Below are 26,322 nucleotides of genomic sequence, written 5' to 3'. Positions count from 1 at the left end.
CCGGGTGTGGGGCTGTGTGCGTGGAGCCGTGCATGCAGGCGTACATCTGCTGTGCACACCCACATGTGTGGACCCCTCGCAGTCACGTCATCCCAGGGCTGTGCACAGTTTGCTGCTGCCTACCCAGAAGCTGCCTCTCGCTTCCCCCTTTTGGAAACACAGAAGCAGCAATTGGTGAGCAACTCTGCACCACGTCCCAACCCCGTGTGCTTCTCCAAATCCTCCATTCCCCTGCAGGGCTTGGGGTTGTCTTTCACATTTCTATGTCTTTGCATGGGGTTTTGCTTCAAGAAAAGTAGGAAAGCAGCCTTGTGGGGTTGAGTGCATTCTCTTGGTGCAGCCTCATGCAATGGGGGGACCCCATGCTTTCCATGCCAGGTGTCTGGCACAGCCTGCCCAGCTGCTGTTATTTACCCAACAAGCAGCAGAATCCGGGCTCCATCCCTCATTTATTGCCCTAGGAGCCATGGATACGTTGCTGAGCTACCAATGGGGTTGGGCAGGGTCTCGTGCTGTCCCCATGCTGCCACTCCCTGCGAACCTGTGGGTAGATTTGCATGACATCCCCACCGCCTGCGCAGCTGAGGCTGCTGCTGCCTTAAAAGGGGGGGATGGAGAACAGAGAGATGGGGCAACTGAGTGGCCGGCGATGTCCCTTCGTCCCCCAGCTGCTGGGACTGCTCCTTGTCACCACAGGTAGGGGCTGAGCATGGATGGGATGGGGAGGGGGAGAGCTGAAGGGGGCTCAGCAGCAATGCTGCTGCAGTGGGAACCCAATGGAAGCGTGGGTGTGGGGTTGAATGAGGTCCAGCCATCGGGTTTGGTGCAGGTTTAAAAGTATTTAGGAATTAAGAGGGGTGGGAGATGGGTTTTACTGTGTGAAAGTGTCCAAGTGCTGTTCTCAAGGGAACCTGATTAGGGATGTGTCCTATCCCAGCAATGGGTGAAGCTGTACAGGCAGAGCTTGGCACCAGGCAAGGCATCACTCAACTCTATTTACTGACAGCATAAATCACACCTGGAGAAGTTTGTTGTCAGCAGTAGGGCTGGAACCAGGCGGGGACCATTTGTACCTTGATCTGCCCCATGTTGTCCTCAAAACTGCTGGGTTTTGTGCTGGACTCTGCTCTCCCATGCATTTTTAAGAGCCTACGGAGGTCTTCTTGCACAGCTTGAAGCTCTCTAGCAGATGCTCTGCTGTGCAAAAGCTGCTCAGTGCTGCTGGGGCTGCAACACAACCCACAGCTCTCCAATGAGTGCAGCCCCCACCAGCCAGAAGAATCCAGGGTGATGGGGTGGGGATAGGGAAGGGATGGGGATAGGGAAGGGATAGAGACGAGCAGACAACACCTAGGAGTTTCCCATAGCAGGACTGAATTGCAGAGGCTGTGTTTGCATTGCACACTGGTGCGGAACATTTGTTTAGGGCAAAATATGGGCAGGTGGCTCAATGCCACCATGGGTGATTCATGGGGATGCATTTCTGCTCTGTGTCAGCATCTGCCCCCCAAAAATGGAGATCTTTGGGTGCTATGGGGCTGTGGACCCCCCCACCCTGGCCCCATTGCAGTTTGCTGTCTTCATGCTGACCCCTGCAGCTTTGCCTTCCTCTCTGCAAACTGGAGCATGGTGCAATGGATGGGAACTGTGTGGCTGGCCCTGAGTGTGGGCAGGAAGTGAGGGGCCGATGCAGGATGGGCTCTGTGATGTGGGGACGCAGCGGTCCCAAGCACGGTCGCCTCTTTGCAGCTTTTTTGTGTCTAAAAACTGCCTCCTGCTCACGTCAAAGGAGCTCTGTGTCTCACCACAGGGCTGGGAACAGAGAGCTGCACTCGGCCCTGCTGCACCCTGCAGCTCAGCCTCCAGCTTTGAAGGGTCTCTGGAGGGAATTATTATGGGCTTCACCCTTAAGCCTGCTCCACCTCCAGCTCTGCAATGGGGACAGGGTGGTGTGAGGACATCGCAGCACTGCAAGCATGTGGCATCAGCACAGCAGTGCCCAGCGACGGGCAGGGGAGGTGATGGAGAAGGTTAAGGAACTCAAGAGGGTGTTTGGGACTCAGCATCCCACTGAGTACTGCTGTCCTACCAGGCACTGCAGCCATCCAGAACAGACCAGTGAGTGGAGTGTTGGGGGACTCAGTGCAGCTCCACCTGCAGCTGAACCCTGGTAACAGTGTGAACAGGGTCATCTGGAGCTTCAGTACCAACGCCAGCCAGAAAATAGAAGTGGCTGAGTACAACCTGGAGAACTGCAAGTACAACAGGCAGAGGCTGAAGTTGTTCAACGACACATTGCAGATCAGTGACCTGGAGCTGGGTGACAGCGGGGTCTATGGTGCACGCATCACATATCAGTCATCACAGGTGGATGAAGACTTCTTCAACCTCACTGTCTATGGTGAGCTGAAGGGGTTTTGTGGGGGCAGAAACACCACCCCCCATCCCTGGGGTTTCCAGCCTGCAGAGAGAAGTGACAAATCCTTTTGAACAGCCATTTATCAGTGGTTTCCCTTCCCCTTTTCCTGGGTGCACTCTGCTGCTGACCATCTCCTCAGGGGATTTTCTTGCTTTATGACATATCTGCCCTCCACCTGCACTTCCCTTTCGCTGCCCTTTGTCTGCCTGTCCCTCTCGGTGCCTTGATGCTGCAGTCCCCATGTACCTGCAGGTAGCTTTAACCCAGCAGCACTGCTCACACTCCCAACAGAGCCTATACCAGTGCCCCTGATCCACCACGAGATGCTGTCCTATAGTGCCCAGGACTGCAACATCCTCCTGCACTGCTTTGTGCCGGCTGGAAGCAGGGCCCAGATCACCTGGCTGGACGACAACACCTCCAATGCACTTTGGAGACGGAGTAACAACAGTCAAATGCTGAACCTGACCATCCCCACCAGTGCCCTTAATGCCATCTACACCTGTATGGCCCGGAACCCAGTACAGGAGCAAAGCAAGTCTGTGAACGTGGCAGAACTGTGTGTACAAGGTAAAGCTCTTATCTATCCCCTTTTACCACATCAGGTGCTCAGAGCCACCCCAGTAACTTGTCCCCATAGAGTCACACAGGTGGAGGTGGCCCATCTACCTGGCAGTGCTGGTGGTTGTGCTGGGAGCCTTGAGCATCACGTTGTACCTGCTGAAGAGGAGGAGGAGGAGGAAGGCTGACGATAGAGGTGGGTGGTGCTGCGGGGTGAAGGCTGCAGGTAAGCAGGAGGGGTCCATCCCCATCCCTCATGGCTTCACCTGCCCCACAGCTGCCACCTGCCCTGAGGAGCTGCTGTATTCCCAAGTACAGAGGGGAGATGTCGAGAACAGGGACAAGCAGGTGGGTTGGTGACCCAACACCCAGCAGGGGGGGGTGGGGACAGCAATGTCCCCTGGTGTCCCTGCTGAGCCCCCTGACCCTGGGCTGTTCCCATATCCCCCAAGGACCCCAATAGAACCATCTACAGCGAGGTGGGGACCCATAGGGATGGGACAGGATGGCTGCAGGACTGAAGGAGGAACCACGACGGACAGACGGATGGATGGATGGATGGACGAATGGATGGGTGGATGGGTGGATGGATGGATGGATGGATGGATGGATGGATGGATGGATGGATGGATGGATGGATGGATGGACGGACGGACGGACAGGCTGCCCCCATACAGGGGGCCTTGTTCTTTCCCCTTCCCCCCCATACATGAGCACAGGCCTTGCAGTGCTCCCAGCATCCCTCTCTCTACACGGCCCCAATAAAGACTGAGAAAAGAATAGAGTGTCTGTGTGCGTGCAGGGCTATGGGGAGGGGGACGCAGCACCGAGCCCCCCTCGAGTCCTTTCGCTTTCCATCCTCTTTTGTCCCTCGCTGCCACCCGTAGCGGGAATACGTCAGCGTGACGCTCTGCGTGCGCGCACACGCTCAAACCGGAAGCGGAAGTGCGTGGGAGCGTGCCCGGAAGTGTGTGGGCGGTGGCGGTGAGTTCCGGTTCCGGCGGCCGTGCGGGGGAGGCAGCGGCGGCGGCGGCAGCAGCGAGGCGAGCGGCGCTCACCCCCCCCCCCCCCCTCCTCCTCCATCGGCACCGCGGTCCGGGAGCGCTCCGCCGCCCCCACCGCACCCGCTTCGCTCCGCCGGACCAGGCCCGGCCCGTGCCGCCCCCGCAGGTGGGTCCCGGATCCGGTAGCGGCCGAGTCGTTACCGTCGCCTCCCGTGTTGTGGATGGGCCACGACGTTCACGTCGCTTCGGTATCGCGGGGGTGGAGGGGGGAGAACGGAGAACGGATAGAGGGGCTGGGGGCGGCTCCACCGGGGGCGGGGGCGGCGGTACCGTGAGCACGGAGGGAGGGGCGGAGGAGTTGGGGGCAGCCCCGGTTACCGGAGGGGCTCGGTGGGTTTTAATGGCTTTGAATAGATGAGGGTGGGGGGGGGGGGGGTAAGCGGGGGAGGCCGCGTGGAGGAGCGAACCGGTAACCGGTAACCGGCAGCGACGGGATGGAGGCGGAGGAGGAAGGGTGATGGTAACGGGGGCGGCACGATCGTGGTGGGTGTATAATAGTGGTGGGGGCGAGGAGCCAGCGCCCGCAGCCCCGGAGCAGGGGCGGCAGAACGGCGGCGGGTGGGCAGGCCCAGGCAGGCAGGCAGGCGGTGGGGAGGGGGGGGCGGCCTCGCCGCCGGCGTTGTAACGGGAGCCCGGAGCCCCGGCGCCGCCTCTGCCCCTCGGAGCTATTTACATGGCGTTACCATTTCAAAGCGACGGCGCCGGGCAGGAAACCCCGGCGGGGACAGCGAGGGGCCGGGCCTCCTCCGCTGGTTGGCGGCGTTCACCCCCCGTCTCCCCCCCTCCCGGTAGTCGAGCCCTCCCCGGGCGCCGCTCGGTGCCGCTGCCCCGCCCGCAGGTAACGCCCGGCCCGACGGCCGCCTCCCGAAATTAAAGTCAGATGTGAATGAGGAGCGAGAGCCGGGATCCCCCCCCTCCTATTCCCCCCTCCCTTCGCTGGTACATCTGGGTGAGCTCAGCGGCTTGTGTGTTTTGGCAGCGGGGCCGTCTCGTAACAGGAGACAAACTGCACTGGGCTTGTTTTGTCTGCCTCAAGGCCCCCGGTCGGGGCCGCTCCGACACGGCAGAGCTGAGCTGAGCCCGTACGGGGGGCACCGAGTGTGGGCTGTGGGTGCAGGGAGGGGAGGGTTGGGATTTAAATCACTGCCCGCGTAGCGATAGAGCTGATTTCCTTCTATTTCACAGTCAGCAGGAGGGAGAAAATGAAAGCAGGCTGCAGCATTGTGGATAAGCCAGAAGGAGGAGGAGGTAAGGACACACACGCGCCGCGTGGAAGGCTGAGCTTGGGGTGTTCAGCTGTTACGAATTCTTTTCCCAAGCTGAAGGAGCTCAGGAGGGATTAATTCCACCTCTCCTCAAAGCTCTTTGCTTGTGTGTGTCACTTGGAATCGATAAGGCTCCTTCTCGGTGCGCTCTCAGTTAGTTTTACAGCCTCTTGAGCTTTGCGTTAATATGCAAATGGATCCTCGTGGAGACATTTTGTTTGGGAGATCTAAGTGTGCTCCCCCTGGGCTGGCACGAAGCTCATTGGGTTTGTTTCAGCCACAGGCTGCGATGTGAGGGGATGAGGGATGTGGGGGGGGGGGGGGTGAAGGAAGGGGGGTGGGTGCCATTTGAGCACGCCGAGGCTCCGTGCACGCTGCCTGAGTTGCAAATTGTGGCCACAATGATTTGGAAAACCACGCAATAGCAGCTGTGCTGGGAAACTGCTCTGACGGAGCCGAACTTGGCAGCCGCTCAGAAACATCTGTTGGCGAGGCTGAGGCTGGAGCAGGGTGCTGTGCTTCGAGGGATGAGGAGCAGGAGACCCCCCCCAGAGCCACCCATGTTTGCCTCCTGAATAACCAGATATTCAGATCTGGTTTTGTTTTACCTCGTTATTTTGAGGCACCTGAAGTCCAAATCCTACCAATGTTTCTTGGGCTCATTTCCACCGTGTCTGACTCTTGTATGGCTCTCATACCCCTTCGTGTTTTCCCATTTATTCCTTGGGATTTCTCCAAGGAGAGTAGGGGTAAAATGAGTAAGAAAATGAGCAACTAGTGTGAGAAATCTGGGCTTCTTTGCTCTTCCACTGAATACTTATTGGAATTACAGCTCCCAGCGATGCTCCGTGGTCCTCCTCTGGAAAGAACATTACCGATATGTAGCACAGATACTCATTCCCAGCTGTAGCACTTGGCACTTGGGAGCTCTGTAGCTGTGAGCCACTGTCTGAACGCCTCTTTTTTGGCACTTCCTAAGGTTATCATTTCCCTGAGTGGGCATACAAGACCGAGTCCAGCCCTGGCTCGCGACAGATCCAGCTCTGGCACTTCATCCTGGAGCTGCTGCAGAAGGAGGAGTTCCGCCATGTCATTGCCTGGCAGCAGGGAGAGTATGGGGAGTTCGTCATCAAGGACCCCGACGAGGTGGCACGGCTGTGGGGCAGGAGGAAATGCAAACCCCAGATGAACTACGACAAGCTGAGCCGAGCTCTCAGGTGAGCAGATTCCCCAACCCACCCATCTGAATAACTTACAGCAGGTGTTTTGTTTCGACTTAGTTTTGTTTGCATCAAATCTGAGTTCTAGTGTGCCAGGCTGCCTGGCAAGGTTTGGTTGTACCAGGGTGTGAGTAGGGAGGCACAAGAGAGGGAATTCCTGGATCTCTGTGACGTGTTTTGTGGCCAAGCGTCACGGCATAAATTTACACCATGTGCTCAGGTTGTTATTATCAGGATGGGTTCCTTCCGGGGAGCTTTTCTGTCTCTTTTTTCACTGCTTCCACTGCTGATGCTGGCTTGAGCAAGAAGGTGTGGGAGGAAACCAGAGGTGTTACTCTATTATCACACCATCAATGGTACCGTTTCAGAGAAAGCAACTCCCCTTTCTAACATGCCCTTGTCTATTTACTGCTAAACCTGGTGCCCGTCCCAGGGATTGGGTGTGTGTGAGTCACCTGTCACCATCCCCTTCACAGTTTGTCACATATAGTGTTGAATTCCATGTCCTGAGCCTGGTGACGTGAAGTTGCCTGTGGGTGAAGGGCACCATCCAGCCACCGATGTCCCCTCATTTGAGATGGGCTGATTGCTTCTTTCTCTGCACTTCTAAATACCAAAATCTCCCTTAAAAGTTAGCCCTGTTTTATTTAGACTCTCTCAGACGGTTCCTGTTTCTTCAATGGCTAATCTGTGTTTTGAAATACAGACAGTAAGAATGTCACACAAACCTATGAAGCATTTCAGCATTTCCAGCCCGTCAGGAGCTCCCGGGTTCTTGACAGGTCCTGGCATTATCAGCACTGTCTGCTACGTGGACTTCGCTGCCTTACGCCCTCTGATACCTCCTGGGTGGAGCTGGCAAAGACAAACAAGGCAGCAAGCACTCGAGTCCCATGCTGGAACAGGAAGGAAACGATAAATTGAATGGCACTGAGGCTGTAATTGATTCATGGGAGTGGAAAATAGCCACCACCTGCCAACACTGATCATGTCTTGGCATCTTGGTGCCAAATGTGACAGCAGTGGGACAGGAGCGCTGTGGCTATTGACAGCTCCTCCAAGTGGGGAGCTCTGGCTTGTTCCCCCCTCCTTCTCTAGGAGCTAACGCTGCTTTGTTTAGCATGTGCTGTGGCAACAGCATGTGTTAACCTAGCTGTGAGCGTAAAGAATTGTGGCTGGGATCCGTGTGCAGCACCTTTGTACACCGTTATTACATGGCTGAGGATGAACAGTGGTGGTGGTGTAAATAGAGAGGAGGCTGTGGTGCAGTTTGTACCTCTTCTCCCCGTGAGTTGTGCACTCTGCCTTCACTGGGGCTGTGAATTATGGTGCTGATGGGTAAATGGAAGGGAAGCAACTTGCTCACAGGCCTGATGGAAGCAGGAACCAGCCCTCCTGATGTCCAGTCTGATGCCTTGTACACTGCACTGCTTGTGGCATTGTTCTAGGCCTTGAAGACAGAAGGGAAAATCAAATCAGAGGGCATCCAGTTCGTTTGGTCCCTCTGATTACACTGAGTTTTGTTCTGCCAGAGTCTCAAGTATGGATTCCCCTTTCTCAGGTTCATTGTCTCAGTGCAGGCTGTCACCTAAGTCAGTTCTGGATCCCATCGGGTTCATTTTATAGGTATATCAAAGGTGGATGTTGGTAGCACTGCAAAACAACGACTCTTAAACAGATTGCCACGTGCATTGATTGGTCTCTTTACGATTCTTTTATAGATATTATTACAACAAGAGGATTCTTCACAAGACAAAGGGCAAAAGGTTTACGTACAAGTTCAACTTCAACAAGCTGGTGATGCCCAACTATCCATTCATCAACATTCGGCCTAACGGTGAGCACAGAACCGGGGCTGTCAACTTCCCTGCATGTCAATGAGTGCAGGAGTGGGGCCAAAGCAGCAGCAGCAGCCTCTGCACATCCCCCTATCAGTCACCTCCTACTCTTGAAAGCCTGCTGGGGCAATCAGGGCTGATGTGGTGGGAATGCCTGGGCACTGATAAAGCTTTATCTGTGGTGCTCCTTCCCTCAGCTTGTCGCTGGCGCATCTGTGGTTGTCCTCAGGGGAGACTGGAGGCATTTTGGTTTCCTATTTGAGCCTGCCTGCTGGACTGCCTTTATTGGTGCTGCGGCTTTGCTTTGCTTTGCTGTTGGGGTGCGGGTGTCCTTGGGATAAGAGGGTTTTATTTCTCTTGCAGGGACCTTGCCTCACATGTTTGTAATGTAAGTTTATGGCACCATATAAATGTGAGCCTCCTTGACAAGGCGCTTAGAGGTGCACAGCGAGGCGTATCTGTCAGCACTATTGGAAAGTTCACAGCTTAGCAGCAGTTTGCTCTCTGCTCCTCTCCTGCAAAAACCCCTTATTGTTGCAGGTTTATTCCTTTCGTATCCAAAAAGGGCTGTTCTTTTGTTTCTTTGTTTGTTTAACCAATGTGCCTAAAGTTCATAGTGAGCACAGAGCATTTCTGAGTCTCCAGGAAAGTGTAATAGCTTGTCAGAGTTTGGCTAAAATCACAGGTATTTCTTGATCCTCCCCGCAGCAGAACGGTGTGCTGACACTCAGGATAACAAGTAAAAGAGTTTGGGAACGGAGTGTAATTGTTCACTGCTTGTCCTAAAAGGCCTTTGAGTCTCTTGCCAGAAGCAGTAGCAGAAGTTCACGCTGGGTTTGTCCTGGAGTCAGCATTACTGCTGTGGTTTCTCTGGAAGGAGGGTCCTTTGTTTGGAAGATCCTTTTTGGTGGAGTTAAATCCCCCCATAGCTAGATTTCTGCAGCTGGCCTGATTGTCTCCAAACTGAACAGCCACCACAGGACCAGAGAAATGAATGGCGATCGTGTCCATCAAAAAAAACTTCTGGAAGTCATTACAGTGAGGCCCTAGACTGCAAACTCTCCGCAGCAAAGAAAGCGTGACTGCAGAGGCGCCTGAACCAGCCTTTCTCACAGCACCGTGTTCTCAGTTCTCACCTCCAGAAGAGCAGAGCGCCTCGGGGGAAGCCTTGAAGATTCGTCTAGCAGAGAGAGAGAAGGGAGAGAGTGGGGGAAAAGTGGGGATTGAATGTTGACTCTGAAACCTCAGTGGCTGAGAAAAACAGGTTACGTGTGGGCAAGGCGATTTCTCATCGGTGCTGCGCGCTCTGTGCCTACGTACAGCGATGACTGCACGTTGATGTTGGCAGTTGGAGCCGCCTGCATCCATCTCTGCCTTGGGGGAGGCCTGGTGTGATAGCAAGGCTTTGTCCTCTGGGCAGGCAGTAACCCGGAAGGCAGGACTGGAAGAAAAGAAATATTCATAGAGGCCTCACCTGCGTGAGACACGTTGCCTTTACGGCAGCGGGGAGAAGGAAATGTATTCTCCAGGAGTCCTTAGCCAAAGCATGGGGGTGTAAGATGTAGTACGAAACAGTGCTGCAAATCTATAATTACTTGCAGCAACAAGTCTGGGCAGTTCCAGCTCAATATTGCTCACTGCTGTTCCTTTTCCCTGTTTGCAGCCACTCCCTCCTATCTCTGGGGCATGCATTTAAAAAAAGAAGTTTGGAGAACTGGAATGCACTTGTCTAATTACAACCTGTTTTCTTTCCTTCTGGCTGGGATGGGGGTTGGGATATCAAACCTGTTTGAGGCACTGGAATCAGGTTTCTTGACTCGCTCACGCAGTTTGGAAGGGAAAGGAGAATCAGACGGTGTGTTGTGGAGGTGAGAAAGCGTGTGGAGGAATTTGCCTCAGTGCAGAAGGAATAAGGTGCAGGACTTGGTTCTGTTGGCACCAGAATCACTAACTTGCTTGAGGAGGATGGAGAAGAGAAGCCTGCAGGAGCTAGGAGTGTTATGGGCAGAAAAATCAGAGAGAGAACATCCACAAATCAGGGACTTTCAGTATTACACCTCGAGAGTTTGAGGTTTACCAGCAGCGCTTCTGCTGGTGGCCTTGGCACACAATTGCTTAACCGTGCTCCTAACGCGCCGTCACTGAGGCCATTTTCTGGTTAAACCAAAGCGAAGAGGTCAGGGGAGGGCATTCAAAAGTGGAAGTTCCTTCAGTGCTGCTGGAGGCTTGAGAAACCTCCGCCAGGGCGGAGAGGAGAAGATTCCTCCCAGCAGCGGCGAGGTTTTGAGGTGGGCAGGAGCGAGGGGAGCAGATGGGGAAGGTGCCTCCCATCTGATCGTCTGCTGAGAGCTCCTGGTATTTTTGTGTTGCTCTTCCAAATGCCTGCGGGTGCAGCCCTAAAAGAAGCTCTGCCTCTGATTTAACTCCCTTGGCAACGGCACTTTTAACTCTCCCCCTCTCTTTTCCTTTCCCCGCGCCCAGGTGTTGTGCCGCAGAGCGCTCCTCCCGTCCCCACGGCTTCATCCCGCTTCCACTTCCCACCTCTGGACAGCCACTCTCCCACTGATGATGCACAGCCCGGCCGTTTCTCCGGCCCTTCCCTGGTCCCATCCAACCCAGAGGCTTTGGGTGACGGCGGTGAGAGGAAGCCTGACCTGCCAGAGCTGGAGGATGGCTCCGCCGATTGGCGCCGCGGTGTGGATCTCATGGCCTCACGCAACACCGCAGGCGCCGGGGGTGTCAACCATCAGAAGCGCAAGCCAGACATCATGCTGCCTCTCTTCACCAGGCCCAGCATCTACCCGGATCCTCACAGCCCCTTTGCCGTGTCCCCTCTGCCAGGACGTGGCGGGGTCCTCAACGTCCCCATCTCGCCTGCGCTGTCCCTGACTCCCACCTTGTTCTCCTACAGCCCGTCTCCAGGCCTCAGCCCCTTCACAGGCAGCAGCTGCTTCTCTTTCAACCCTGAGGAAATGAAACACTACCTGCATTCACAAGCTTGCTCCGTCTTCAACTACCATCTGAGCCCGCGGACTTTCCCCCGCTATCCGGGGCTCATGGTGCCACCACTACAGTGCCAAATGCCCATGGAGGAGCAGCCCCAATTCCCCATCAAGCTGCAGCCTCCACCCGTCGGGCGCAAAAACAGGGAGAGACTGGAAAGCAACGAAGAGTCAGCGACCCCCCAGCTCGCCTCTCCACCTCCCCCTAGGGTGAAGCTCGAGCCCCCCGTGGAGAAAGAGGCCGAGCGTGAAGATCCACCTGCAAAGGGAAAAGACAAAAGCGAGAAGGAGGAAAACTCCAGCATGGCAGCACCCAGCACCAGCCTGGAAGAGGAGAAGGGTCCGGTGTTTGCCAGACCTGCAGCCCCATCCTGGCACCCGGCACCACTGGTGCCCACCCAGGCCCTGGGCCCAGCCGAAGAGCCCCAAGATCAAGGGGAGAGCAGTGGTGAGAAGCCCCCTAGAGAGCCGTCCGGAGAACCTGGAGCGCAAGAGAAACGTGAGGATGCCCTGATGCCCCCTAAGCTGCGTCTCAAGCGCCGCTGGAACGGGGACCGGCAGGCAGATGCCCCCGAGGAGCACCCTAATGGCCGTGTCCCATGGAATGGGGTGCTGGGCAGCCCTCACCTCGCAGCTGGGCCCAAGGCTGTGGCGGCTGCCGCTGCCTCCGACGCTTAGGTTGAGTGCAGAAACCATCAGTGTATTTATGTAGCAAGGTTGCAGAGCGTTTTTGGGGGGGGGGGTGGGACGGGGGGGCTGGGGCTAGATTGGTTTGGTAATTCTAGAGACTGGGGGAGGGAGGGGGGGGTTGTGTTCTTTGTTTTCATTGTTGACTTGCAGGTGAGACGCGGTTGTCTTGTTCCGATTAGGAGAGGGCGAGGGTGCTGAGCTTCACACCTCGCATGAACTCCAGAGGGGTTGAGGCCTCCACCGAGACAGAGGAACTTGAGTGCAGTCTGTTCCCTGTACGCTCTATCTAGTATTTATAGAAGTGGGAATCTCTTTTTGAGTTCATCTAGTTCCCTATTTGATGGAGTCTGGTGCGATGGCGGGGAGGATTTCCTGACGATGGGAGACGTGTGCTGTGTGCCAGCATTGGAAGCTGTCTGCTTTTTGGGTGGGGTATGGAGGGGGATTTAGGTTGGGGGGGAGGAAGGGGAGAGAGAGAATATTGCACTGTCCTCGGGTTGGAGAGGGCTGCAGAGAGACAGCTCTGTGTGATGGGACACGGCAGCGCTTCAGGACGCAGCCGCCGTCCTTTGGGCCTTTCAGTTAATACTGCAGAAGCCATGAGCAAATTATAGAATCTTTCAGGGAAGGGAGTGGGGGTGGGAAAAAAGAAAAACCAACAAAAAAAAAAAAATAACCTAATGCCTTTAATATACGCATTAAAATGTACCCTAGGATATTTTTTTTTTTTAAATATATATATATATTCTTTTCGTAATGGTATGGGTGGAGCTGGGAGTGATTGGAAGATTAACACTGAAATGATTGTGGTGAGTTCATGGAGAAGGAATGACAGGAGCTTTGTTCAATCTTATTTCCTTTTGTTTGGTTCCCCCTATCACTTTTGACTCATGCCTTAACTACGTATATACACTTTATGAGAGCAGGGTCTGTTGGCAGAAGGAGCCTATGAGGAGCCAGAGGCGGTGGCCGAGGTCGGGCTTCTCGGTGGAGGTGGATTCAGCCCCACAGTGGTCGCAGGAGCCGTGGGCTGCATGGAGCCGCCCCAACCCGCGGTGTAAATCTCACTGTATTTGCTATAAATCTGCTATTTCCCTACGTAGCTGCGGTTCTCGTTAGGCTTGATTAATTTAGGCTCCGGATTACGCCGAGGAACGCTCTCCCTCCACCTTCCTGTGCTGCATCGGGATGGATTCCAAATAAGATTCCTCGTAAGGAAATCGGGATTGGATGGACCCTGCATTTTGGGGGCAGAACTGTGCCCACAACGTGGCTGCGTGTTGATGGTCCCGGCCGACAGGGGTGTGGAGGTTTGGTGATGCTCAGAGGGGGTCGGGTGTGTGAGCACAGCATCACAACACGCCCCCCCCTTCCTTACCCTCACCCCATCCGATACGCAGTGAATGTGGCTGCAGACTGGAGAGCATCCCTGCAAACTGGGATTTGGCACCGGGATTTTTCTTTTTTGGCACCGGGGCCGAAGGGGAAAAAAAAAAGGGCAGGAGCCTTCCCCAGCCCTACAGCCAGCGTCAAGCGTGAACTCAGGAATTAGCAACACGAGGCCTTTCCCATCCGTAACGCATATCGTCGCCCCTCATTCCCAAGTGCCGGAGCCTATGGGGAGGCTGCTCCCATTTGGGGAGGGGGGGCAAATTTGCCCCTTTTGTGCTTCTTTAAGGCAAAAAAACAAACAAACAAACAAAAAAAAACCCCAACCCAACAAACCAAACCCATGAAAGATGAACTTGTCGTTTGGCTTTAAATGTTTGTAATCGGTTTCCAGGCTCGTGCCCTGGGGTTCTTCATAGCCATTGCACTGCAAACAGGGAGCTCCGCCATCAGGGAATAAGGACTCAGGTTCTCAGGATAACGGAGCTGGGTGCGAGGCCAGCGCCCAGGGCAACCCCCCCCCCCCTTGTCCTTCTTTACCCCCTTTGGGGGTAGGAGGGGGGGGGGGGTGGTGAGGATGTTTCTAAAGGACATTTTTAAACCTTTCGAAAGAAGAAAGAAAGAGGAAGAAGAAAAAAAAAAATAGAAAAAGGAAAAAAAAAAAAAAAATTATATATATATTCCAATGTGCCAAAATCTTTTAAACTTGTAAAGTTTAAATGGTTGAAAATTCTCTCAACGTCCGCCTGTATTAATTAATCAATCCAGAGCATGTTAATGTTTAAACCATTTTGTTTTGAGGAGGGAGGGGGGGTGGGGGGTGGGTGTGAAGGGAGGGGGATGGGGATTGTGGGGAGGGGGGGGGGGGGGGTTGTTTTTTTGTTTCTTTTTTTGGCTTTATTTAGTCTTAGGGAATCTGTAGGTTAAAAGAGACTTGAATCGGACAACCAACAGCAGCCGGGACCTGGGAAGAACCCAAGGATGGAGGGCAGGAGGATCCGACCCCATCCCCACCACCAGGATAAGGGGGATGGGGGGGGGGTGGCAACAGAAGCAGAGCCCCCCCCTCCCACCTTCCCTCCCACCCACACCCCCCCCAGCAGCATTAACGCAACGGCCCGGTTGTCCCTTCTTGTTGCTATTGTGTTGTTGTTGTTGTTGTTGTTTTCTTTTCTCCTTTAATTTATTCCATAATTACGTTGGTTCGTTCTTAATTAACAGGTTTTTTTTTTGCGTCTCTTTGACGGATCCTGGTGGGGTTTTAAAAAAGCAACGCGTTTTTTTTTCTTCGGTTTTGAACTAATCGTAATCAGATTGTTACTATTATATCTCTATATATCTATATAGATACCTATATAGATATATATCTTAATTTTCCTCAAAGAATTTCCATTTTAGAGTGTTTTTAAGTATTTACCCATAGAAAGCTTCTTTTTATCTCGAAGAATCACTTCTCCTGAGGCATGTTCTTTACTAGACTCGATTCAGCAGGGATTAGGAAGGATGCATACACATACATGGGGACGTGGTGAGCTCAAGCAGCCTGAGCAGGACGGCATGTGTGTGTGTGTGTATATGTACATAACAATGTAAAGTAGTCCTTAAATACTCCATTGTGCAGTGCCTTTAGACGTTCCACTTTCTATAAAGTCTTCAAAAAAAAAAGAAAAAAAGCAAACAAAACAAAAAGTCGGCATATATATATTATATATATATGATGTAATGTTATAGAAATATATGTATAATATACATATTTTTTTTTTTGAGGTTTTTTTTTTGTTGTTTTTTTCGGTTTTTTTTCGTTTTCCAGGGGTATCTGATAGCTCTGTATTTTGTTATGGAAGTTGAAAGAAAAAGAGATAAAAAAAAAAGAAAAAGAGAAAAAAAAAAAAGTATTTTACCTCAAATTAAAAGTTAAATAAACCTTTTAAATAAGCGTCGCTGCTCGCAGCTCTGTCCTCTGCTCTGAGTCCCCTCATCTCATCCCTCATTGCATCCAGTGTTGTGTCCTCCCCTGTCCCTTGCTCTGTGTCCCCATATCTCATCCCCCCTCTGTTCCCCTGTTCTGAGTCCCCTTGTCTCATCCCCATTGCAACCAATGTTGTGTGTCCGCCTCTGTCCCCTGTTGAGTCCCCTCATCCCCATTGCAACCAATGTTGTGTGTCTCCCTCTGTCCCCTGCTCTGAGTCCCCACATCTCATCCCCACTGCAACCAATGTGGTCCCCATATCTCATCCCCCCCCCCCTCTGTTCCCTGTTCTGAGTCCCCTGGTCTCAACCCCATTGCAACCAATGTTGTGTGTCCCCCTCTGTCCCCTGTTGAGTCCCCTCATCCCCACTGCAACCAATGTGGTCCCCAACATCGTGTCCCCCCTGTCTCCCGCTGAGTCCCCTTGTCTCAACCCCATTGCAACCAATGTTGTGTCCCCCCTCTGTCCTCTGCTCCAAGTCCCCTCATCCCTATTGCAACCAATGTTGTCCTCATCATTTGTTCCCCGTCCTCTGCTCTGAGTCCCATCTCGTCCTCATCACAACCAACGTTGTCCCCATCATTGTGTCCCCTGCTCTGAGTCCCCTCATCCCCATTGCAACCAATGTTGTCCCCATCCTTGTCTCCCCCCTCTTGTCTCCTGCTTTGAGTCCCATCATCTCATCCCCATCACCATCAATGTTGTCTCCATCATTGTGTCATCCCCCCAAGCTCGAATGGGATGGGTGATGGGTTTTGGCTGGGCAGCTGCTCTTCTCAACTCCATTTAACTGAACCTGGCCCAATTCCACACCCTGTACTCTGTGCTTTGCTACCCAGGCTTTGGGCCAATTAGTGTTGGAGGGGGGGGGGGGGGGTGTTATTCAGTTGTTTTGGTTTTTAATAGCTATATTTCAATGGAAGAGGGGCTGAGAGGTGTAGAGCTGCTCTGCTCTGCACGGGGAGGTGGAGGTTGGGGCTCCTTGAGTTTGGTTTTTCAGAGTAACACAGAGGGATCTGTGTGTTGTAAGGAGCGGATTAGGGGCTGCTGGCACCCAGCCCTGTGCTGCACCGCTGCTGTTCTGCAAATGGGGCAGCCCTGTGGCTTCCTCCTCCCTTCCTTCGATGCCCAATTAACCTGATGAGAAATGCATATTGAATCAAACACCGATTAATCCCTGTGCCACGTGAAGCCAATCCTTACTGCTCTCACCCAATTTGGGTGCTGCTGCATCCCGGACCCCCCCCCCAAATGCTGGGGTTTCCTTTACCCTCTTTGCTCCTGTTGCAGTGAATGGGGCCAATGCTTGGGGTGTTACAGCACTCTGCACAGACCGGTCCTGTTTGGGAGCTCGCTTAGCTTCCCTCTGCCAATATTTCTCCCCGTCTGTTTGCTTCGTGAGATCCAAAGCAGAAAATGTTTCCATACGCCGGCACGGAGCTGGCAGATAAAGGTTGGGAAGGGGTGGGGGGAGGAAGGAGAACAGCGTCTCCCATCCAAACCCAGCACTGCTTTTAAGAGCTGCAGCATTGGGGGAGGTGGGAGATAACCCCCCCAAACTGGGCTGTGAGTTGGGTTGATGCTTTGCTCCCCCCTGCACTGAAGGGCAGCCCTGAGAAGTGAAGGGAATGCTGCAGCCCCGCAGCTTCTCTCTCTCCAACTCCTGATTAAAGGGAGAACTGCGGCTCTGCAGACGCTTTTCCAATGCTGTGATTAAAGGAACCCTCTCCCCAGCTCTGCTGACGGTTCCTCTGAAGCAGCTCTGTCTGCTTTCCAGGGAAAATAGGGGAGGTTTGGGCCCAAGCTGGAAAACCGAAGCTCAGTGTTTAGAAACTTCCAGTAAAATCAAAGTGGTAATTTTCCAGCACGGCCCCAGCGGCTCTTTGGGAGTGAGGAGCTGATGGCAAAGCTGATTACAGCTCCAGCCAGGTGCTCCCACCCCCCCCCTCTCCTCCCCAACACCACCATAGCCAAAAGAGGAGTTCAAAGCCTGCAGGGGCGATGGGAAAGCCCCCAGCCTTGCTCTGCATGAGCTGCAACCCAACAGATTGCATGGATTTGGGGTGGGAGAAGGTGGGGGGGGACCCTTGGATTTGTGTATCCCCATCCCAGCCCCCAAAGCAAAACCCTTCGAAGGGGAACTCACTGCAGCATGGAACTGGTGGGCTCTCTCCCTCTGTTCCTTCCCATCTCCTTGACCCCTTCTTCCGTGGGTCCCGGTGGTGCGGAGCCGCTCGCGCGCAGCCCGGGCGCGGGGCGGGAGGGACGGCGTTATTGATCTGTTAGATTACTCAATTTCACCCGTATTGATCAGGTAATTGCTTTATCTCAGTTCTCATTTGGCTGCTGCATTATCTGCTCTCGCTCCGCTCCGCATAGAGGACCCAAAGGGGGGAGGATGGGGTGGGGAAGGGGGGAGAAAGGGGTTAGAAAATGGCCCCAAACCCCCACCCAGCACCCCATGTACCTTCTGGTCCTCACTGCAGCACTTGGGGTGGTCACAATGCACAGTGCATTCCTATGGGGTCAGGAATCCTGATACCATGAGAGGGAACATCTCAGGCCCCCAAAGCCTTCCACCCTTTAGGGCTGTGCTAAAGGATGCCCTGTGCAAGAGATGCTCGTATGCAGGTGGGGATTCCCTACAAAGGGTGGCTGTGCCTCTCCTGTTTGCTTTCCAGCTCTTGCTCAGCTATTTGCACAGAGCCCACTGCATACAGGGAAGGGAAGGGGGAGAATGGGGTTCATCCCACCCGTGGGGGTCTTTATGGCCTCTCCTCCTCAAAGCCCTCATAGATGGTTTCAGGATGCTCCCATGGCACAGTGCACAGATGAGATGCAACCCTAAATCTTCACCATCCTCTCGCTACCTCCTTCCATCCCTCTTCTACACCGGGCCATGAAAACAGCCCCGTGCAATGCAGCCCACCCCCCCTCCCCACACTCCTCTTCCCCCCCCCCCATCCTACAGCACTGCAGGAGGGCTGAGCCCGGGACCCAACGCAGCGCCGGATGGGGCCGGGGTGCGGCGATGTGAGCGAGATGGGTTTATTACACGGAGTCTGTTGCTGCGATTGTTATCGATCCGCAGCTGTCACCTTCCATTGCCGCTAATGGGACGTGAAGAGGCTTCGGTGACCGGAGCCGAGCGTGCGCTGCTTCGTGCTGCCGCGTGCTGCTCCCGGCCCCGGCCCCGCAGCCGCCCCCTTCCTCCCCTTCTCCTTTCCTCCCTCTTCTCTCACTCCTTCTCTGCCATTTCTCCTATCCCTCTCTCTTTCCAACCTCGGGGTTCCATGTCCTCTTCTTGTAGCTGCAATCTCTCCTCCCATCTCCATCCTTCTGCTCCTCTCACCTCGCTCCCACTCCCCTTTGCCCAGTGGTTCCCTGCCAACATCCCACTTCTCCCTTTTTGCTTTCCATGCTTATGGCCATTCCCTTCTCTCTGCCACCCCAAACCCTGGGCAGCCCCAATTCACGGTCACCCATCACTCACTCCATGCACTGAGGCTGCCCACAGGCTCTAATTCTCTTCTCTCCCACCCCACCTCTTCTTTGTTGTTATTTTAATACGAGCTCTCCTGGAAGGCTGAGTTTCACCCATAAAAAGTGCCACTCTGACCCCAGGGGCTGCATCCCATAGGGACGGAGACATGGGGTGCCCATCGGGGGCCATTGGGGTTGGATTGGGACCGTGGCCCTGGGCGAAGCTCTGCTCCTGGCACCTCACTCCCCATCACACATCGCTGTGTTCCCCGGAGCCCTTCATGTCTGAACAGCTCGTGAGCCGCCCGGGCAATCCCTCCCAATTAAGGGCAGGGAAAGCAAAGGAGCCCGAACCCGCACGGTTCTTTGGTAGGCAAACACACAGCGCCCGGGGTACTGGCACATTGCCTCCGTATTCAGGGTGTCGCAATGGGTGGGCACTCATAGAGAGCTCCTGGATCGGCAAGAAACGAGAGGGCTCCACCCGACCGCCGCCAATGTGCTGCCCGGGCGCGTCCGTCTGGCTCCGGCAGGGATCGAGCGGGCGGCACGGAGCTTTGGGGTGCTGCTGTGCTGAGCCCTGTGCATAGCACTGCACTGAGCCCTGCGCTGAGTCCTGCCCCCAGCCCTGCACTGAGCCCTGCACCGAGTCCTGCATCCAGCCCTGCACAGAGCCCTGAACTAAGCCCTGCATCCAGCCCTGTGCTGAGCTCTGCATCCAGCCCTGCACTGAGCCCTGCACTGAGCTCTGCATCCAGCTCTGCACTGAGTCCTGCATCCAGCCCTGCACTGAGCCCTGAACTAAGCCCTGCATCCTGCCCTGCACTGAGCCTTGTACCCAGCCCTGCACCCAGCCCTGCACTGAGCCATGCACCCAGCCCTGCTTTGAGCCCTGCACCAAGACTTGCACTGAGTCCTGCACCCAGCCCTGCATTGAGCCCTACACCAAGACTTGCACTGAGTCCTGCGCCCAGCCCTGCATTGAGCCCTGCACCAAGCCTTGCACCCAGTCCTGCACTGAGCCCTGCATCCAGCCCTGCACTGAGCCTTGCACTGAGTCCTGCACCCAGCCCTGCATTGAGCCCTGCACCAAGCCTTGCATCCAGCCCTGCACTGAGCCCTGCATCCAGCCCTGCATTGAGCCCTGCACCCAGCTCTGCACTGAGCCATGCACCAGCCCTTCAATGAGCCCTTCATTGAACCCTGCACCAAGCCTTGCATCCAGCCCTGCACTGAGCCATGCACCCAGCCCTGCATTGAGCCCTGCACCAAGACTTGCACTGAGTCCTGCACCCAGCCCTGCATCCAGCCCTGCATTGAACCCTGCATCCAGCCCTGCATCCAGCCCTACACCCAGTCCTGCACCCAGCCCTGCATTGAACCCTGCACCAAGCCTTGCACCCAGCCCTGCACTGAGCCTTGTACCCAGCCCTGCACCCAGCCCCATGTCTCGCTGCCTGGCCGGACCCCCCCTCACACCGCTTTCCATCACGTTAGCCTCGGTTGATTTAACCAGAAAACAACCCCAGAATTTAATTCCCTGGCTCTGCTTCTCCCATCTTGATCAGGAGGCGGCTGCCCACTGCCTGAGCCTGAGCTGAGCCCACTGGGGTGCTGGGGATACAGCTGGTACCAATGGAAGTGTGGGGTGGGCACAATCCCCTGTGTGCCAACAGGGATCCAGCATCTGCTGCCAATGGAAAGGAGCCACTGGCAGTGCCAGGCTCCACCATCCCCATGCATATCCCCATGTATGTCCCAGTGAATCCCATGGGGACTCACTGGGTACCTGGTGCTAATGGGACAGATTGGCAGAGTCCAGCCCTGCTGTCCCCACACTTTGCTGCTGGGCCATAGAGTGTCCCATGAGGACTCACTGTGGGACAATAGCATCTCCTGCACCTCGTTGTCTCAGTTCAGAGGGCTTGGAGTGGGGAATGGGGCTGGATTGAGCTCAGAGCTTCTCGCCATAGAAGATGTAGGCATTTTTGGTGCCTCTGTGCTCCACACTGGGTTGTGTGGCTTTGAGGGGGTTTCTAGAGATAGAGATCTCCATCCCATCCACACTATCCGCCTATTCATCTACTGTCTTCCTGCCCTAGGCCTGGCTGGGTGCGACCCCTGGGATGGGTGCAGGGAGCCTTGGGCAGCCCCATTGCCCGCAAGGAGGAGGAGGAAGAGGAGGAGGAGGATGGGGGGGGGGGGGAGCCACGATCGGGCAGCAGCAGCGGTCGGCAGCCTGTGGCCGGTGAGGGGTTAACGTGATTGTCTCGCAGCCACGGCCGCCCTCCCGGGAGCGCCGAGGACTGGGTTTTCATTTTAAGTAACCCCCAACGCCGACACGCGACGAAATGCATCGGGTCGGGGGCGACAGTAACGGGGAGCGCCCGGGGGAGACGGATGCAGAGCGGCAGCCGGGAGGTAGGAAAGCATCGGGGTAGGAGGGGGGGGGTCCCATCCCCAATGTCCCATACCTATCCCATTGCTGTCCCCTGTGCTGGGATGTCCCTGGGTTGATGGTGGGTGTTTGGGGTCATTGAGATGGTGGTGGCCTCGTGTTGCCGAGGTTGCTCTGTGCTTTCGGCCTCGGTTGGTCATTGATGGATGCAGAGCGAGGTCTCGCCCCGCAGGGAACTTCCAGGTGGGCTGCATGTCTCAACTGAGAGAGAGAAAAAGGGGATAAGGGGGAAAAAGGGGGAGATTTAGGGGATGGCTTCATCCTGGCTGAGCATCCCGCTCTGCTCGCATCCACCCAATTCCCTGCCTGCACCGAGGTGGATTTAAGCAGCGAGGGAAAACCTCAAAGAGCTTTGGGGATTAAGAACGGGCTCAGGGGATGGAGCAGCAATATCTCATCCTGCATCCCGGCCCATGTCCCCATCCCGCATTGTGGCAGGGTGCTGTCACAGCAGTTCTCGAGCAGTGGGGATGCTCCTAGATCACTTCTGTCCCGCTGTCCCCCATCCTGTGCCCGTATCCCACCCTGAGCATTGCCTCAGCATCGCTCCCGTCCCAGCTCTGCTTTGTGGGATGGGTTCTTTAACGACTCAGCATTGAATTCCCTCATCACCTCCTGCAGCGGGGACAGAGCAGGGATGGGGAAGGCATTGCTCCGACCGCTGGGGCTGTGCTGAGCTCCTGTCCCCGTCCCCTCACCAGGACTTTGCCTCTCCTCTGTGACCTTCACCCCGTCCCCGATGTCCCTCCCCGGTTAGGGTTTCTGTTTGACCACGGTACAAAACCTTTTAAATCCCACAGCCCCTGGAGACGGAGGGAATGGAAAGAGGGTGAGGGGAGAAGGGAGGGGGAAGAAGGAACAGCATAGTGAGCACCGGAGCCTGGTTTTGGGGCTGGGGTCCGACTCAGCAGTGCTGGAACTCTGGCATTAGGAAACTGAGGTGTATCCCCATGGGGTGGTGGTGATGTTTTACCCCCATTGTGGGTGTGGGGTGGGCAGCCCCTCTCCTTGCCCCACACCTGGAATGGGCCCCCCGCCTTCCCCACTTGGACCCTCAGCTCTATGCTTTTCCGATGGCCCCTAAGCCGCTTGTTTTAATAGCATTAATGCTTTTAAACAAACAGCCCCTTCACCTCCGCCTGCTCCACGCGATGCCCGGGAGGGCTGAGTAAGATAAGGGGATTGGAGCGGGATTTGGGAGAGATAAAGGGGCAGGAATCCAGCCAAACCCCAGCATGGATAGACCCCAACCTGGACAGACCTCAGCTCGGACAGACATGAGTTTGTCCTATGAGGTTGGCACCATGCACTGTGTCCCCATCCCAGGGACATCTCAGTGCACAGTGGGACCCCAACTCCAATTGAGAGCCCATCACCTTCCCTCCCTTCTTGCTCCAGGTGAGCAAGAACCCCACAAAAGGGGGAGGCAACCTGAGGTGACACCCCCAGGCCCAGAGATCCCAAAGGGCTCAGCCCAGCCAAGGAGCCCCGACCCACAGCCCTTGGCACGGGGACTGCAGAGACATGAAAGAGGCGGCAAGGCGCTCGCTAATGAGGGAGAATAAAGGAACGGGGAGAGCAAAGCAAATGAGGAGAGCAAACAAGAAGGGAAGAACAGGCAAGAGGCATTTTCATAACCGCTCGGTGCAGAGCGAGCCCTCGGGGCGGTTCTTCGCCTCCTGCCCTTTGTATCTGCTGTTCTCAGGGGCCTGTTTGCATTTCTGCTCGAATCCAAACAGCCCGTGCTACCCTGGCTCTATTTACCCTCCTGGGATGGCGCCGGGACTGAGATGGAACCCACAGCCCCCAAAAAAAGGTCCACCATCACCTCTCAATGCTGCCATCACCACTTGCTCCTTGTTTCCCCCTAATTTCAATTCACCCTCGAATAAACCATGGGCACCACCAGGCACGGGGCTGCTCCGAGCCCCCAATTCCCCCCTCCCACAGAGCAAAGGGGGAGTGTGAGCCTCAGCCCCTGGGTGTGGGGTGCTCCCCCTGCACCCTTCCAGCAATTTCTTGCTTCCTGCTGGGGGTAAGAAGATTTACTCCTTACCCATCCCCTCCCTGTATATATGGAGGTGGTTCTCCCTAAGACCCTCAGATGCTTTCTCTCGCTCCCATCCATGTGCTACTGCCTACGACTGGGTCCCTGACGGTGCTGCAGGTGAGTGGGGCAGGATGTGGCCGTGGGGAATGGAGGGGCTGTGCTTCCTGCTCTCACCTGGATGCTCCTGAAAGAGGGAAGGAATGATGAACTGTGAGGGTTTGCACTTGTCAGTGTGCAGGGTGCCACCCCCATCCTTCCTGCTTCCACAGCCCTCCAGTGCTGGGAGCATCCCTTGGTGCTGGGTGTATTCTCAATGCTGGGAGCATCACCCGATGCTGGGAGCATCCTCAATGCTGAGAGCATCCACCAATGCTGGGTCTATTCCCAGTACTGGGTTCATCCCCAGTGCTGGGAGCATCCCATAGTGCTGAATGTACCCTCCGGTGCTGGTTGTATCCCTGATTTTGTGTTCTTATCCCATGACCCCTCTGCTTTCTGCCCTCAGGCTGCAGCATGCAGTGTGGCTGCGTGGCCCCGGGGCTGCCTGCCCTGCCCGGCTCCTACTGGGTACCAGGTGAGCATCAGCACAGCCAAACTAGAAGCAAATGGGACCATCCTGCATGAACCGTGGTCCTTCCCACAGACCTGCAGGCTGTTTATTGGGCTGGGGACATGGCTGTGATGCCTGGGCATAGCCCAACTAGGGGTGGGGGTGATATCCACAATCCCAGGGCTCTAAACTGCTGCCCACCCTACAGGGCTTGCCTTCCCAGATTGGGCATACAAGGCTGAATCCAGCCCTGGCTCGAGGCAGATCCAGCTCTGGCACTTCATCCTGGAGCTGCTGCAGAAGGAGGAGTTCCGCCATGTCATTGCCTGGCAGCAGGGAGAGTATGGGGAGTTCGTCATCAAGGACCCCGACGAGGTGGCACGGCTGTGGGGCAGGAGGAAATGCAAACCCCAGATGAACTACGACAAGCTGAGCCGAGCTCTCAGGTGCTGCCGGGTCACAGCGAGCCCTTGGGGACATGGAGAGCTCTTGGGGATGCAGGAACACCTAGCCCTGACCTCCCCATGCAGCACAGCTCACCTGCATGGGGACAGTGGGACAGTGGGGATGTGGTTTGGGAGCTCTTGGTTCTCAGCTTGTGATGGGGGGGACTATATGCAAAGCTTTTGCATGTCCATCTGTCCTTCCGTCCATCCATCCGTCCATCCATCCATCCATCCATCCATCCATCCATCCATCCATCCATCCATCCATCCACCCATCCAACATCCATCTCTCCCTCCCTTCCTCCCTCCATCCCTCCATCCACGCTGCTAACACCCCATCGTATCCCCCAGGTATTACTACAACAAGCGCATCTTGCACAAGACCAAAGGCAAACGCTTCACCTACAAGTTCAACTTCAGCAAACTCATCTTCATCAACTGCCCGCTGTGGGATCTGCGCTGCCCCCCATTGCTGGCAGGAGCCGTTCCACCCGCCCTGCCGAGCCAGGTAGAGTCCCATTACAGCAAGGACAGCTATGGGGACAGCTATTCATCCCCATTGCTGCCATGTCCTAATCTGTCCCCCCACAGCTGCTGCAGAATGCATTGCTGAGCAGGAGGGCGCTGGCAGAGCCGCTGGGATGGCATCGGGGTCCCCGTCACCCATTGATCCCTGAGGCACAGGAAAAGACCCGTAAGTGTGGGGAACTGATGGCCCATATGTGCCAGGCAAAGGTCTTGGAAATAATGGTGGTCACCAGGGAGCAATGGGTGCTGGGGGCTGATGGCTGCTGCAGCTCTCCCCCTGGGTGCAGGCAATGCAAGTGGGGCCGCAACCGTTGCCGGTCCCACAGCAGCACCCAGTGGCTGCAACAGGGAGAAGGGGGGGGGCCATGGGTGCTGTAATGGGGTGAACATGGGGGTCTCAGCACCCTGATGCTCTCACAGGGCTCTGTCTCTTTGCCACTCACAGGGCTGAGCTCCGTATCCCCCCCGTGCCTGGGGGGCTCCTGCTGCCGCCTGGGGGGCCCTGAAGAGTTCCCCCACTTGGCTGCCTTCCCCTGCCCACTGCTGCCCCCCCCGCTCCGTGAATGGGCCCCTTTCCCTGTCCTGCATCCCCCACCTCACCCCACATCGCTGCTGCCCCCCCAGCTGGGAGCCCCCTCTCCTATAGGGCTCCCCAAATCAGAGCCGTTCCCACTGGGTCCCCGTTGCCCCCCTGGGCTCCTTGGTGGCCACACTATGGCTGGGGGGGGGCTGACGGGTGAGCATCCTGGGGAGAACGGAGAGGAGGAGGAGGAAGAGGAGGAGGTGGATGAAGGCCGGCGTGAAGTCACAGCACAGAGAGTGAAGCTGCAGCTGGAGGGCAGGGAGAAAGGCAGCAGGAGGATGACCCCCACCAGCTTCACCCCCCCACAGCGTGCTGTACCCCCCCAACCCCCCAGCTGGCCTCTGCAGCCACCCTAAGGTGGGTGCTGTGTGTGTGTGGGGGGGGGACACAGCAGCCCCCAGCCTCCAAATCACCACACAGATGAATGGAAATAAAGCAGTTTGCAGAGGGTTGTGGTTGTCTTGCTGGCAGAACCCCAAAGCCACCGTCCCCATAGACCCTCCGGGGTCTGCAGTTGGGACCCCACCATGCAAAGGTGACGTTGGGCACAGTTTTGGGGGGATTTGGGGGGGCGAGGAAGGAAGAGCTTTGGGGACGATCCCAGTAGTCACTGCTCGTATGTAGGAATACATTGAAAATGGCCCCAGCTCATTTTCATTTTCACTTTTCCACTTTATTTCCTACTGGGAAAATGTGCAGAGGGAAAAGGGGATGAGGATTTATTTGGGGGAGGGGGGGGGGCAGATGGAGCCCCTCCTCAGCTCTCCATTTTGAGTCTTATATGCTCCCATTCACCGTTCCTGAGT

The 26,322-nt window shown here is 55.6% G+C and overlaps 3 protein-coding genes and 1 long non-coding RNA gene across 6 annotated transcripts; 3 read left to right on the top strand and 1 right to left on the bottom strand.

Annotated features, from left to right (window-relative positions):
• The first annotated feature begins 26 nt into the window (after window positions 1-26).
• Window positions 27-3,764, top strand: LOC107324434 (CD48 antigen-like). Of its 2 annotated transcripts, none has more exons than XM_032449171.2 (6): window positions 27-174; window positions 2,093-2,401; window positions 2,711-2,989; window positions 3,060-3,176; window positions 3,258-3,328; window positions 3,433-3,764. In XM_032449171.2, exons 1-6 carry the CDS (start codon window positions 33-35, stop codon window positions 3,499-3,501), a joined length of 987 nt encoding a protein of 328 aa, XP_032305062.2. In that variant the 5' UTR covers window positions 27-32; the 3' UTR covers window positions 3,502-3,764. The 2 variants fall into 2 exon arrangements, with proteins under 2 accessions (XP_032305062.2, XP_015739941.2); XM_015884455.3 differs by lacking the exon at window positions 27-174 and adding an exon at window positions 215-696.
• A 155-nt stretch (window positions 3,765-3,919) lies between these two features.
• On the top strand, window positions 3,920-15,384 carry ETV3 (ETS variant transcription factor 3). Of its 2 annotated transcripts, none has more exons than XM_015884439.2 (5): window positions 3,920-4,150; window positions 5,230-5,292; window positions 6,289-6,526; window positions 8,251-8,366; window positions 10,849-15,384. In XM_015884439.2, exons 2-5 carry the CDS (start codon window positions 5,247-5,249, stop codon window positions 12,045-12,047), a joined length of 1,599 nt encoding a protein of 532 aa, XP_015739925.2. In that variant the 5' UTR covers window positions 3,920-4,150; window positions 5,230-5,246; the 3' UTR covers window positions 12,048-15,384. The 2 variants fall into 2 exon arrangements, with proteins under 2 accessions (XP_015739925.2, XP_085389732.1); XM_085533606.1 differs by lacking the exon at window positions 3,920-4,150 and adding an exon at window positions 4,181-4,232.
• On the bottom strand, window positions 13,811-17,662 carry LOC146751713 (uncharacterized). The gene is made up of 2 exons (XR_014941224.1): window positions 17,565-17,662; window positions 13,811-16,555 (listed from the first exon to the last, which is right to left on the bottom strand). It is a non-coding gene; the product is annotated as an uncharacterized LOC146751713 (long non-coding RNA).
• On the top strand, window positions 17,584-25,938 carry LOC116654389 (ETS translocation variant 3-like protein). The gene is made up of 7 exons (XM_032449153.2): window positions 17,584-17,732; window positions 21,178-21,322; window positions 23,915-23,983; window positions 24,168-24,405; window positions 24,757-24,913; window positions 24,997-25,099; window positions 25,379-25,938. The coding sequence occupies exons 2-7, from the start codon at window positions 21,253-21,255 to the stop codon at window positions 25,870-25,872; spliced, it is 1,131 nt and encodes a 376-aa protein (XP_032305044.2). The 5' UTR covers window positions 17,584-17,732; window positions 21,178-21,252; the 3' UTR covers window positions 25,873-25,938.
• The last annotated feature ends 384 nt before the right edge of the window (window positions 25,939-26,322 follow it).

Source organism: Coturnix japonica, unplaced genomic scaffold (assembly GCF_054131305.1).
Source record: "Coturnix japonica strain WE unplaced genomic scaffold, WE-NBRP24 Scf062, whole genome shotgun sequence".
Lineage (NCBI taxonomy): Eukaryota > Metazoa > Chordata > Aves > Galliformes > Phasianidae > Coturnix > Coturnix japonica.
The sequence above is the reverse complement of the archived record's forward strand: the minus strand, read 5'-3'. Positions and strand labels throughout refer to the sequence as shown.

Coding starts and splice junctions, on each gene's coding strand:
- LOC107324434 (XM_032449171.2), top strand. CDS start 33: ATGCAGGCGTACATCTGCTGTGCACACCCACATGTGTGGACCCCTCGC. Junction 175..2,092: donor AAACACAGAAGCAGCAATTG/GTGAGCAACTCT, acceptor CTGTCCTACCAG/GCACTGCAGCCATCCAGAAC. Junction 3,177..3,257: donor GAGGAAGGCTGACGATAGAG/GTGGGTGGTGCT, acceptor CCTGCCCCACAG/CTGCCACCTGCCCTGAGGAG.
- ETV3 (XM_015884439.2), top strand. CDS start 5,247: ATGAAAGCAGGCTGCAGCATTGTGGATAAGCCAGAAGGAGGAGGAG. Junction 6,527..8,250: donor AAGCTGAGCCGAGCTCTCAG/GTGAGCAGATTC, acceptor ATTCTTTTATAG/ATATTATTACAACAAGAGGA. Junction 8,367..10,848: donor CATCAACATTCGGCCTAACG/GTGAGCACAGAA, acceptor CCCCGCGCCCAG/GTGTTGTGCCGCAGAGCGCT.
- LOC116654389 (XM_032449153.2), top strand. CDS start 21,253: ATGCATCGGGTCGGGGGCGACAGTAACGGGGAGCGCCCGGGGGAGACG. Junction 23,984..24,167: donor CGGCTCCTACTGGGTACCAG/GTGAGCATCAGC, acceptor CCCACCCTACAG/GGCTTGCCTTCCCAGATTGG. Junction 24,406..24,756: donor AAGCTGAGCCGAGCTCTCAG/GTGCTGCCGGGT, acceptor CGTATCCCCCAG/GTATTACTACAACAAGCGCA.